We start from the raw sequence: 12,632 nt of genomic DNA, 5'->3' as shown, positions 1-12,632 counted from the left end.
GCAGCATGGCAGCTCTGCTCAGGCCTGCTCCACACCAGGAATGCAGCGTCTGAGAGAGTCTGTGGGACGCAGACCCATGATAAACCCAACACCTCTCTCGAGAGACCAAGGCACCCTTGTTCAGTCATTTTGTCACACAGCTCCCTGTTTATAAGCTGTGCTGGTTTAGAGAGGTGCACCTTCTCCTGATCCAAATACGAACACAGCTACATTAATCCAGAGAGTCGACAGCTATTGGCTTTTGCCCATTTTAAAACACTAGTAGTAACTTTTAATAAAATTATGTTCAACAAGACAAAAAGTATCTGTTAAAATCACATCATTTTCCTATTTGCACTGTGCTAGTAACAGCGTATATGAATCACAACACATGGCACAAATCTGCAGCATCACCCTTTTACAGAGTTAATCCAGAGCAAATTTCCATTTCGAAGTTAATTTTACAATTTATACCCACTCTTTCCCATTTTCTTTTTAAGAGGTTTGTTTCAAGATTGCACATAAATTCAGCACTTCTGAAGCAAAACAAACAAACAAAAAATCACTTAAACATTTCTTTGAAAAACTATATTAAACAAAAAGATTACACAGGATAAGGAAAATCAGAGAAAGACCAATACAACAGGCACTGAAGCCAGAGTGTGATCAAGCCCAAGAAACACTGAAACACATCTGTTTCACAGCAGAACTTTCCTCAAAATGAAAGTACCAATGAATGCCAGACTGTACTCACATTTTTTCCCCTTTTTGTAGTAAATATTACACTTATTTAGAAGGGCACTGCTATATTACAGTTTCTTAAAAACAATGAAAAGGTAGCTAGTAAAAATTTAGACCATCAGCAGCATCTGGTATAGTACAAGATCAAAACAAGACAATAGATTTGTGTAACTCACTGAAAACTCTTTATGCCCCTCCTATAAAAAATATTGTCCTTGGCTTTAAAAAAAACCACCAAGATCAAAGGTTTGTCTAATATTCAAAGTATGCAAATGGCATACTAATCGAAGTTCCTAATCCAAAAGATTTATAGGCTCAAAATAGATTTTTGGTGTGATCCCAATTTCATGTCACCATACCTGAAATGCCCAGAACATGCACGTATTATATTTAAACATATCCATTTAAAGGACTGCAATTCTAGCTCACATCAAAATGTGATATTGGCAGTTGCCAGAATGAATGATGCCATCCTGCTCTTCACTGAGGTCATCGGCCAGGCTATTTCCTCTGGTTTTTTTTCTCAGTGCAGCTTTAACACATGCAGAAATCAGCACAACAGGGGGGTTTAACCCGCATCGTCAGTGAAATTCAAACAAGTCATCACACTTGCAAAGCAAAGGAAGCGCCAGAACCATCATCCCCCCTCTCTTTGAGGGATCCGGTACAAGCTAGGAAAACCACAGCACAAGGTACCATGCACTTGGAAAACAAGCAAGCAGCAAACCTGAGGGCAGCAGGCAAAAGCAGGTCCCAGCTTAGGTTCCCGTCCCCTGCCTCACCCCCTGCAAGACGGCTGCAAGAGCTTTCGGGCGGGCAGGACATAATTCCACAAGCAAGTCAAAAGGGAAGGGAAGATGGTTTGTTTCTAGCTGATTTCACAACCCCTGATTAGCAGATCATATACAAATGCAAACAGTTAATATTCAGAGAGCAATCTCTTGTACCTAAATATTATAATAGATTTAACATCATTAATAAATATATAAAACAACATGTTAATCTCACAGACAAAACACACTTCAAAGGTCAGCATTGACAGAAATATCCAGGCAATTTGGTCATTGTTTAAAGCACTGAAAAATTATGCACAGATAATAAGGTGAGTGTTAAGACCAGGCTCACAAAATATAAACTTAAGCTTGATTTAACATTTCTGAAGAGGCTCTGAACTGGCCCTAGAAGCTATTCTGAATGGCCTTCAAATGAAGGCCCTTGCAGCCATTGCATATTTAAGAATAGAATAAACTCCTTTACACTGCACTTTAGATCAGCTGCAAAGCAGGTGTTCCCCAGGGACTAGCACACACCAGTAAGCGGATCTGTCCCAAACAATGCAGCTCTACATTTCATACAATCTCACTCTGAAAAAGGAGATTGTCTAGTCAGCACTTAAAAGCCTTGGTCTGGGAGACGGACACCTAGGTGCTCACTCCTAGCCCTGACACAGACTTCTTCTGTCATCCTAAACCAGTCCCTTTGTCTCTCTGTCTCAGTTCACCTGCCTCTGAAAAGGAGAGGCAGTAATTCCCTGTCTCGCAGTACTGTTCTGAGGCTTAATTTCATAAGGTGCTTTTGAAGAGTCTCAGAAAAGACACTATAAAAGTGCAGCTATTATAATGTCAGAAACACGGACAGAGGTGTGCGTCCCACAGGCCTTTCCCGAGATACCAATGTGCAAATCTAGAAGAGATGAGGACTCGCACTAGGTCACACTTCAGCAGTCCCATCACAGGAGTTTTCTCCCATAGCTTTGAACAAACTTCACATTTCCAGGTTTCGACAGAATTACTGGGCTGCCCCGTTTTGCAGACTGTCCCCAGTCTCCATTTGTTCTAATGGGCCAAATTCGGGATGTGTGACTGGGGGCTTCCTTTGCCCTCGGAGAGTGTGCGCATTCAACATCTCCAGCAGCAAGTCATACACTGGGACCACATTTTTACACTTCATGCTGAGGAGATGCTCCATTCCCTTGTTACTGTGAAGGAAAACAGAAAATAAGTCAGCAATTTGGGTCCAACAATGCAGAGAAGGAAAACATGCTCCTGGCTTCAAGAAAGTCCTTTGTTTTTTATTAGGAGTTAAGAGGATTTAGCTGCTGTAGTCCCTGAGATCACTTACCACTATCAACAGTAACAGCATCCCAATACTTTAAAGCTGAGTGGTTTACTATTTAGAGAACCAAGGTTTGTTTTACCCTACACAAACTGACTTCAGAAAATAATGCAGGTGTACCAACCCTATTGAAATCAAAGAGAAAACCTCTCTGAGGCTGTAAACATGGGAGGCCCACAAGCTGCAGCTTTATACAAAAGGGGAATTTATAATGTGTAGCTCTAGCGACTACCTGCCTCTCCTGCCTGGTTGAAGGCCCTTCTTGGTAGGAGGACCAAACTAACCTGGCTAACTTCAAGCAGTCTGTTTCCTCTCTGCATGTCCAGTGTCAGATCTTGCGGAAGGCTACGGGCTTTAAAAGTAAAGTTTTTGTTGTGCAGTAAGATACAATGACACCTTGTTACCTTGAATGCTTTGTGGCTGTATCGTGATTTGGATTAATGGGAGATGACTGTTGCCATTGCAGTTGCACATACATATACTTCAGATGCATTTAAGGTTTTGAGGTTGAAATCTAAGTGCACTTGCTCAACACCAAATTTATCACAGTGGAAATAGCAGCAGACAGCCAGCACGTAGCTGGCCTGGTGGATTGGATTGGGAGGGAGGGGCAATTCTTCCAGGAAACTGAGGTTCTGCTACAATTCAAGAGTTATAAATAGGTTAATGGCACAGAAGAAACTACAGCCCCCCCTCCTACACCCAGCTCTTGAGACTCCTGCATCATTTGGTAATCAAGGCTGAGAGCATCAAGTATTTCCAGAACAAAGTATAATTGACTGACCAGTGCTAAGCAACATAAGGGGGAAAGGTCACAACAAGTAGCCTCCAGACTTTGCCTGAGGCAGGCACAGCATAAAAACTCCTGTTTTAATAAGAAAATATAAAAATTTTGCAAAGATTCACAATGTTTATTCATGCCGTGCCAGAACAAGAGCTCCTGCGATGCGGAGTCACGCCACAGTGGGCAACCCGGGTGACAGTGGTGCATCAGAGCCAGGAGTCAGGTTTAGCTCTGGCTGGTCCTGTAGCTTCTGTAGGGCTGGCTCTCAAACTCACCCCCAGTTCACAAACTGGCTGTTAAAAGGTGTCTTTCGGCAAAGTCAGGTCCCTGCTGCTGCCACCTGCTCTCCCAGAAAGCTGGTTGCAAAGGTGGCTGTCCCTCTTCCAGTGTCCCTACACAAAGTCAGATATGCCCGTCTCTCCTTTGCATATTCCAGCCCGGTCCCAGGACTGTCTTCCCTGGGCACACACTCCACAGCCAAGACATAAGGCAGCTTTATGAGTAGGTGGTCTCTGGGTAATAATTTAAAATGACAAACAGCCTGAAAATTAAAGCATCTTTTTGTAGGGCCCTGCATTTGAGTCTGCTGTACTGCAAGCAAAGATGAGCAGCTCAAGAAGGTTCGGGAACCAGCAGGGAGTGGAGGAGCTGCTTCCCATGGGGAAAGCAGGAGTGTGGCACTGCTGTAGCATGAGTTGCTTGGCAAAAATGCTGTGGTTCCGAATAAAAGACAACAAATTTGGCCTGGGACAAACATGGCACCCAAAGTACACTTTGCTCCACCAAATCCCGCACTGCAGATCAGTTTTGAAAGAGACTTTTATTTTGGACAGAAGAGTTTTGATGGGTGGGCAGCATTTTTTTTTTGAATGGCTGAATTTGTGTTATTATTGTTAAACATTTCAGGCAGATGCATAATGAACAATTTAATGTAATACAATTCAGACAGCATTTTAATATCAACACAATGTTTTTAAGTGCCAGCAAGCACCTGAATATATTGCCTAATTAGTTGTGCTGGGAAGGAAATCCTTACAATGAACAGAGATGAAGAGCAGTACCAGGATTCCCTCAGGAGTGCTCTGGAGTTCAAGCCTTGCTTTGTTGCTCTAATAAACACTAACACCTTACGCGTTACACGCATTCTGTAAAATTTACCTTGCGTGTCTGACGTGAGAGAGGAGCATCAACAAATTGGCCAGACGAGTTGTCTGCTGCTGCAAGGGGATTCCGCTCTTTGCAATAACCCACACCAAAGCATCGGTGACTACATTAAGCAGGTGATGCAGCTTCCTGTTGCTTTCAGGTTCTTCCGCTGACAGGGGAAACATGCCTAACCAAGAGAAGAGAAGGAATTACTTCCTGCACACGAGGAAGAAAAAAAAGCTATGACTGTAGATTTTTTTCTGATGTAATATTTCAACAGGATTAAGGAAGATACATTACCTAACACCCCACCTTAAGACTGTACAAACGATGCTCCATGTGCCACACCAAGCTCTGACTTATATTCCTTTGCCAAAATTTGACGGCCACATTATTTGCAAACTGAGTAACTCTCCCAAATCCTCCCAAGACAACATGTTGAACATAGACCCTTCAGTCCAGAGAATGGACATGCTCTCCATTCTCCAGGGATTTTTTCCTTTGAATCACTCTGTACCTTGTAGTTTTGTAACTATTATGAATTATAGCATTATGCTTGCTCTAATCCCTTCTTGCAGAAAAAAACTTTTTTCTCTGAGTATATCCTAGGGAGGGAGGAAAACGTGGTGAGAGATGCTGCTCATAGACCCAGCCTGCCACAGTGTCCCTAACAGCTCACTAAGGGTGCCATAATACAGCACTTGCCTACAGTGAGAAACCTTAAAAGTCAGCAAAAGCAAAAAGAAGGGATTGGGGATATGAAGAGGGAAGAGAAGAAATCACCACTAGGAAGGTCTGGAAACACACAATAACATTATTTATAGAGCAGAAGAGACCTGGGCCAAAAAAAAAAAAAAATCCTCCCAAAGATACTTATGGAAGGACAAAGCTCCAGAACACCTTGAAAATTAGGAGTAAAAGAGTAACTTTGACAAGAAAGGAGGGCAGGGAGAGGTGAAAGGAGAGGGTTTTTGAGATGTGAGGCTCTGAAGAAAATATGGCTGATGAACATGGGGTTTTTGTTGGGTTTTTTGGTTGGTTGGTTGGTTGTTCTGGTTTTTGTTTGGTTTTTTTTTTTTCAGAAAAAAGAACAGCTTTCATCATTGTCTGTTGAAAGAATGGTATCCATCTATAAACAAGTGAGATAACAGCTGGACTATTTCCCTTCAGAACTGGGCTGAGAATTATGCAGCAGCTCCTTGCTGAAAACAGTAGATGTAAGTAGTTAGCTGTTATTTTGTTGTTGGATTTTTTTAACAAAGTTAATTACAAAATGTTCTGGGGAATAAAATTATTTTACTGCAGACTACCCTAAACTAGCAAACACACACTCCTATTTGCCTTTCGTAAAAGGCTGCAAAGCAAAGCTCCTATCCTGAAATTAATCTTGCAGAACTGTTGAGTACTTTGAATCATTTCTACCAATTAATTACCATTAAATAGGAACATTTAAGCCCAATTAATCATCACTTGGTTGAGTAACTAGTTTTACTAGAATTAAGAACTAAGTACAGGTCTGTAGAACTGCACAGCAACTTTACACATGACCAGGATCCATGGAGATACGAGCAAAAGTTCTCATTGAAAAGGACATGAGCCCCACTTTGTGAGAAGCTTTCAGACTTTGGGTCTTTCATGCAGTTCTTACAACAGGAGCTAGATCCTAAACCCAGCAAATGATACAGCTCAAGAAGTTTCTTGAGCAAAAAACCTTACAATCTGACAGAAGTCCTTTCTTAGTGTTCTCTTTTAATGGCTTTATCTCATTTGACATTCATGCCATTTTAGAGGCTGATTTCCCAGCCACCCTCAAAATAAAAAGTATGATTTGGTGAGCGTCAGAGTCAACCACATACTCACTCGAATTGAGGAGGATCATTGCCTTGACACACAGATACTCCTTGTGCTGCAGTTTCAGCTCTCGGAACCTTGAGGTCATGGCCAGGAGCATATCAAAGATCTCCAAAATTCCCTCTACGCATTTCCCCTCGTCCCTATGGAAACACATTTAAAATGTTACTGAAAAAGTAGAATTAAGGAACTCTGACTCAGCTAGATAAAAGTCAAAGCACAAAGGAGGCTGCAAAAGGCCTATCCATCTCATCCCTGGGAGAATTCAAAAGGTACTATCATGAAATCTAAATTGAAAATTACATTGGTATAAAAGGTCAGCACCTCTAAGAAACTGATTTTCTCTTTAAAGCGCATGCAGGATTGACTGCAGGTAAGTATGACCAAATTTCTGTAAAAGGCTTTAATGTCACAGCCAGTATAATTCTGGATAATCAGTTTGAAACTGTAGTGCAGGGCACAGTACCACCTTGAATCATCTTCCAGATTTGTTTCACAAGGAGTGAATACCACAACCGGTGACATCACTTTTTGTACCTGACAGAGGCCTCAGGACTTGGTGAATAAGAAAGACCCCCTAAAATAAGTTTCTTGGAACAATAAGACATTTTTAAAGGTAAAACAACCTCTCTCCCCATTCCCCAGCACCTTTTTCTGTGAAGGTGTTTAAAAGTAAATAGATTTTTTGGGTTTTGGTGGTTTTGTGATTTGGTTATTTTTATGTTTGCAAGTGTTTACTGAATGCAACTTTCTCCCTTTTGGATATTAGAAATGGACCCATCCTCTCATCTAAAAACCCCCAAACAACCCTAAGCCATTCCAATGGGTTTAAAATTAAGCAGCAGCAAATTTCAAACCACTGAAGTTACAGTTGCTGGTTTTTGGTTAGGTTTTTTTCACATGTACTGGACTTAAAAAAGTCATTAAGCTCTATGACACAGTATTCAAAGAGATGCTTTTTATACTGTCTGTAATATGAGCTTTTTTTCCTCCGTAATGTTTTTAAGATGAGACAGACTTAAGCACAGCAGTGCAGGAGAATCAAAGAACTTTACTCCTCTGCTGGATCCCTAAGAGGAAAGAGCTGAGCCTTCAGGCTGCGAGGCAGTCACAGGCAGATAACACTAACCAGGTGCAGCAAGTACCGCCTGCAGAAAGGCAGCTGCCTGAATATTGCCCAGTTTCCCATGTTCCTCATAGCAAAGGAGAATTTTAAGCTTTGGAGAATGACAGGCAGCTGCCAGTTTCAAAACAAAGACGCAAGCATCAGAGGAGTACTTGTCTACAAAGATTATGTAGGGGATGCATCTGAAGTTCAGCTAAGATAAAAACAATCAAGTTACAGACCAGTTTCATATACTCTTCTCTTAAAAAAAAAAAAATAAAATTACAGCATGCCCAGATACTTGCTAGCTCCTACTCTGCTGTGTCTTGTGGAGATGAAGGAATGCATCAAATAAGCTCACTCTATTCAGCACATATTAGCTCTCTAGGAACTAAATGTATCATACACTTTCAGCAATTTCTTATAATTGCATTGAACAACACAGCATGTCCTTGCTTTGAATTTACATGAGCAAATAATAATTTATTTCATATCTTCCATAAATTAAATTTGTTTCTCTTACTAACCCATTTTGATTTCTGTATCTATGATGATGATTATTACTGAGCTCAAGCCACAGAACTGGTACAGATCTGAATTTCCCCAGGTTGAAAAGGTTAAGAGCCATTTTAAACCTAGCCAAGAAAGTAGATTGTTTCCCTGACTTTTTACCAATGGGAAGCCCAGGTCAAATCCTTCTAAGGTCCTGTAGAAAAACACCCTTACTAATCCATATTCTTCCCTGCTGGTACATGATATGGAGAAATAATTTTTAATCTTGCAAATATCCTGCTTTAGCTTGAAAAAAATACTTTCAGTATTAAAAAGCAAGCCAGGGGGTTTTTTAATCCCTTTTGACTAGTGCTGCAATGTTCATTATTATAGCCATTTATGAAGTCTGTACTAGGGGCAGGAAGACAAACAGGTAGATAAAATATGGCCTGACACTGTGTCTGCTTTTTTTTGAGGGATGGGGGGAGAAAATCTATCAGCTGGAAGAAATTGATTAACAACATAATGTAGTGCATTGTATTGATATGTCTACAGTTTCAGCATCTAGGGACCCAGACCAAAAGGAACAAAACCAACAAAAGATGTGAAAGAGAAACTTCATATTGTCATGTGATACAGGAATTAAGGAACTGGCAAGTTCAACAATACCATTTATGCTTAGCATTCCTTAAGCCCCTATAAGGACGTGGAACCTCAAGGCATTATTGTTACAAATACAAGTAAAGGATATTGTTACATAAACTATTAATAGAATCTCTCATACTTAATCCTCTTCCTCTTACCATTCACCCCACCTCCAAACATGCTAATATGAAGTGTTCTCAAGAAGTTTATTTCTCTTACCTGTCTAGTATAAGGTCTGGTGCAAAAATTAGTTTCCCAGGATGGTCGATTGATCTCCACATCAAACCAACCATTAAAACTTCCATCCAGCAGCTCTCCAAGAGTCTTACTTGGTCATAAAGGCTGAGATCAATGAAGCCTAAAATGATGAAAGTAGCATAAAATATATCAATGTGTTTATTTCTCTGTTTTGATAAAGACGACTGAGTATGTAAGAAACAAAAAGAAACAGAAAGAATCATGGGTTGTGAAGAAAGCCAGAAAAGGGAGCACTGACACTGGAAGGACCACGCTGCCATCTCAAATAGGAACATAAATATTTGTTATTATCATTGTCAGATCTTCCACAAAACATTTGAAATAAAGCAGAGTGATGTTCAAGGGCAATTACTCCCATACAGCTAGTGAAACTCAAGTGATTGCAGAGGACCTGCCTTATGCTTGGCCACTTCTTTAGATGACAGTCCTACAGCCTTCTGAGAGCCACCAGGAACCACTTGGGAAACTCATATTTGTCAGAGATTACTGCATTGCACTGCAGAGGACTCCTAAGAAAATAGTCTGTTCTTTCTCCAGAATGCATATGGATGTTGCTTGAAGGTTTTTTTTTAATCTCATAAGACAGGCATGTTTCTGGGTTTGCTTGGTAACAAGAACCCACATCTTGGTGCCTCTGTGCTATCATCACCTTTGTAAATGATATGTGTTGACCCCATCCCATGCCTTTCCTGCTGCCTCCTTCCCCAAAATTGCAAAAAAACAGAAAAAAAAAAAAAAGTCAAGGGTAGTTGGTGAAGGTAGTAGTGTCCCCATTGCCTCCACACACAGCATCCCAGAAGCAAGAACAGAATTAATGTGATTGTGCATAAAGCTGTTCCAGCATTTATTTCTCTCCAGAACTTACAGCAAGGCATCAGATAGCATTGCAGCACAGCCAGAAGGGAGAGAGAGTCATTGCCCTCTCTTTCCCTTCCCCTGCAAAAAAGACTGGGGAAAAAAGACACATAGAAGCCAAATAAAGAGAAGTAAAATTTACACACCCCAAACCAAAAGACCAGACGTGTAAACTATCAAAACGCAAGTGGGAATGCAGACTGCTCAGTCAAGGAGTAGAACACAGATATGATGAAGACCAGTTCAGTGGTCAAAACCAAGATCAGGCCACAGTTTTCAAAGCAGAGCTGCTTTAGATAGGTCTTTTAGCAAAGGTGCTTTATTTTCAGACAAGCTGGCATGTACACCTCTGCATAGTAAAAAAACGTTATAGCCTGGCCATAGGAGACAGGTTTCCTGTAGTTCTTGCTAGTTGTCTGAGGTCTTAAAATACACACAGTACGTTTGCACTGTCAAAGAATCTGTCAGTAATTTATACAAATGCTCCAGGTATTTTAACCTTATTAAACTAATAGGCTGGAAGACAGTTGGTGACAGCCCTGAGTTGACATAAACTGGGTAATGCACACTCTCTCTTATCATCGCTAAAAGTGCTGCCTCTCAAAATCGATAGCCTTGCTCCTTATTTTATAAGAAGGGTAAACAGGAGCCTATGAGCAGTACCTTCCCTCCTGGATTTTGCTGTCACAGAATTTACTACAGAATTCATGGCCAACAACAGATTATCTGCCAGACACACACTCGTAATTTTAAAAATGCCTTTAGGAAAATAATCATGGAAATGTGAATAGTACAAACTGATGGTGGCAGTTTCCTGGGAAACAACAGCCCAAAGACATTTCAGAAGTTTATTTAAATAGACATTTACACCAGCATGTGCTCATTTTACTAGCATAAACAACCAGTTACTGGGATTAAAAACTATCATCTCACTTGAGTGAGATGTCAGACCAAGTCCCAGCATTCAATCTACAGATACGTAAAGATCCAGATTAATCCCGGATGTCATTTGCTAAAATGACATTATCAGCACCAGCAGTATGATTTATGACCATTGAGCACAGCTATTAGAAGAACTATACCTTTCCTTTTCCTAACAATCTTATGCTTTAAAAACTGAGGACAGCACATCACCACCACAGCTTCCATTGCAGTGTCAGAAGTCCTATTTTATTTGCTGCAGAGTACATTAAACCACTTATTTTTCTACAGCTGTACTACATGTCCTTTAAATCATGTGCTCTATACCTAATCATTTAATTATAAATTATTAAGACAAGAATAAATTTGTGCTGGATGTGTAGTAACTAGCAAAAGACACACTGCTCTGGCCAGCAACACAGTAGGTTGCATAATGAATCCAAATTTCAATATGACAACTTCCTATTGGCTAGCAGTACAGGTTGAGCTATGAACAACGTTGAACTCTCTTAGACTAGGTCAGCAAAGTAAAAGGAAATTACAGAAGTTATGTTCTGCCATCTGACGCTTAGAATTAAAATACTTGGAATTCAGAAGGCAAAAAATCCACACGTCAGCTCCTATTTTACTGAGCAACAACAAAAATACAATCCATTAAGCTGAAAGTACAGACAAAAATACAGTCACAGAGTAAAACTCATAGTAAAAGAATGTCATTAAATATTAAATAGGAAAAAAAATAAACTTTTATCTTTCCTATTTAGTTAAAAAGTTACTGTTAGCATAAGCTTCTATAAGGAAAAATAAAAATATTTTCTTTCACTTTTGGTGATTGTCAAAATAATATACAGTAATAATTTAGAGGTGAAAATGGGCTTCTATCCCAGGTACACAAAAGCAAATATTCAGCTTTACAGAAAGTAAAATTACTGCTCACTGGGCCATTAGTCAAGAACTCTATTTTTTTTCTAAGACCTTTCCTCCAGGAACCAGGCATGGATCTAGATGATTAACTTCAGGCAAGAATTTTTGAAAACTGAAATTCTGTGTCCTGAGCTTTAGTCATCACAGTTATTTTAATGGGAAAAAAAAAAATCCACATTGAAGTAAATGCTCTAACTGCCATGTAATACATCAATATTACTTATAATTAGGTATGTATTAAACATCACATCTATTTTTGGCATTGTTCTAAAATGGTGTTTATTTCTGTTTTGTGTAACAGGAGTGATCATAAAATACAAACATATGTGATAAAGTGTCAGCATTCCTAGGAACTGTTTTGAGGGGGGTTGATTGCTTCAACGGGTTTTCTCCATACAGTTCTCTTATTGCCAAGAAAAAGGTTTTATTTCTGACATCTGTTGAAAATAAACTAAAAGTGATCAATGTCAAAATTCGAGTTGGTTTGGAAACCAAACTTTTAAAAAAATTCAAAAAATTAATCTCAACTGGGTGATGTTTGGGGTTTGTGGTTGCTTTTTTTTAAAAAAAGCTACCATAGTTAAAATAAATAGAAATTAAGAACAAGCAGAAAATGGAAAAGGTTGGTTTGGGGTTTTTTTCCCCATTCAAATATTGCTTAAAATGAGGTCATTTCCCAAGACTTTCCCTGGTTTTCCTTCACAATTCACTTTCTACCTGATTAACGTAACTATAGTGAGTCCTCTGAAATGGTACTTTTTAATCAAGTTTTTTATGATTAGACAAGAAATTATAGCAATAGACACCCCTTATGGT

The 12,632-nt window shown here is 39.7% G+C and overlaps 1 protein-coding gene across 1 annotated transcript in view; it reads right to left on the bottom strand.

Annotated features, from left to right (window-relative positions):
- Positions 1-2,508: 2,508 nt before the first annotated feature.
- ESR2 (estrogen receptor 2 (ER beta)) overlaps positions 2,509-12,632 on the bottom strand; it is a 42,431-nt gene continuing 32,307 nt past the window's right edge. Inside the window, exons 6-9 of the mRNA XM_010584144.1 lie at positions 9,078-9,216; positions 6,626-6,759; positions 4,778-4,952; positions 2,509-2,698 (exon numbers count right to left, since the gene is read on the bottom strand). Coding sequence (XP_010582446.1) covers positions 2,509-2,698; positions 4,778-4,952; positions 6,626-6,759; positions 9,078-9,216 — 638 coding nt within the window. The remainder of the gene's footprint in view (positions 2,699-4,777; positions 4,953-6,625; positions 6,760-9,077; positions 9,217-12,632) is intronic.

This window comes from Haliaeetus leucocephalus, unplaced genomic scaffold (assembly GCF_000737465.1).
Source record: "Haliaeetus leucocephalus isolate CR32 unplaced genomic scaffold, Haliaeetus_leucocephalus-4.0 Scaffold944, whole genome shotgun sequence".
NCBI lineage: Eukaryota > Metazoa > Chordata > Aves > Accipitriformes > Accipitridae > Haliaeetus > Haliaeetus leucocephalus.
The sequence above is the reverse complement of the archived record's forward strand: the minus strand, read 5'-3'. Positions and strand labels throughout refer to the sequence as shown.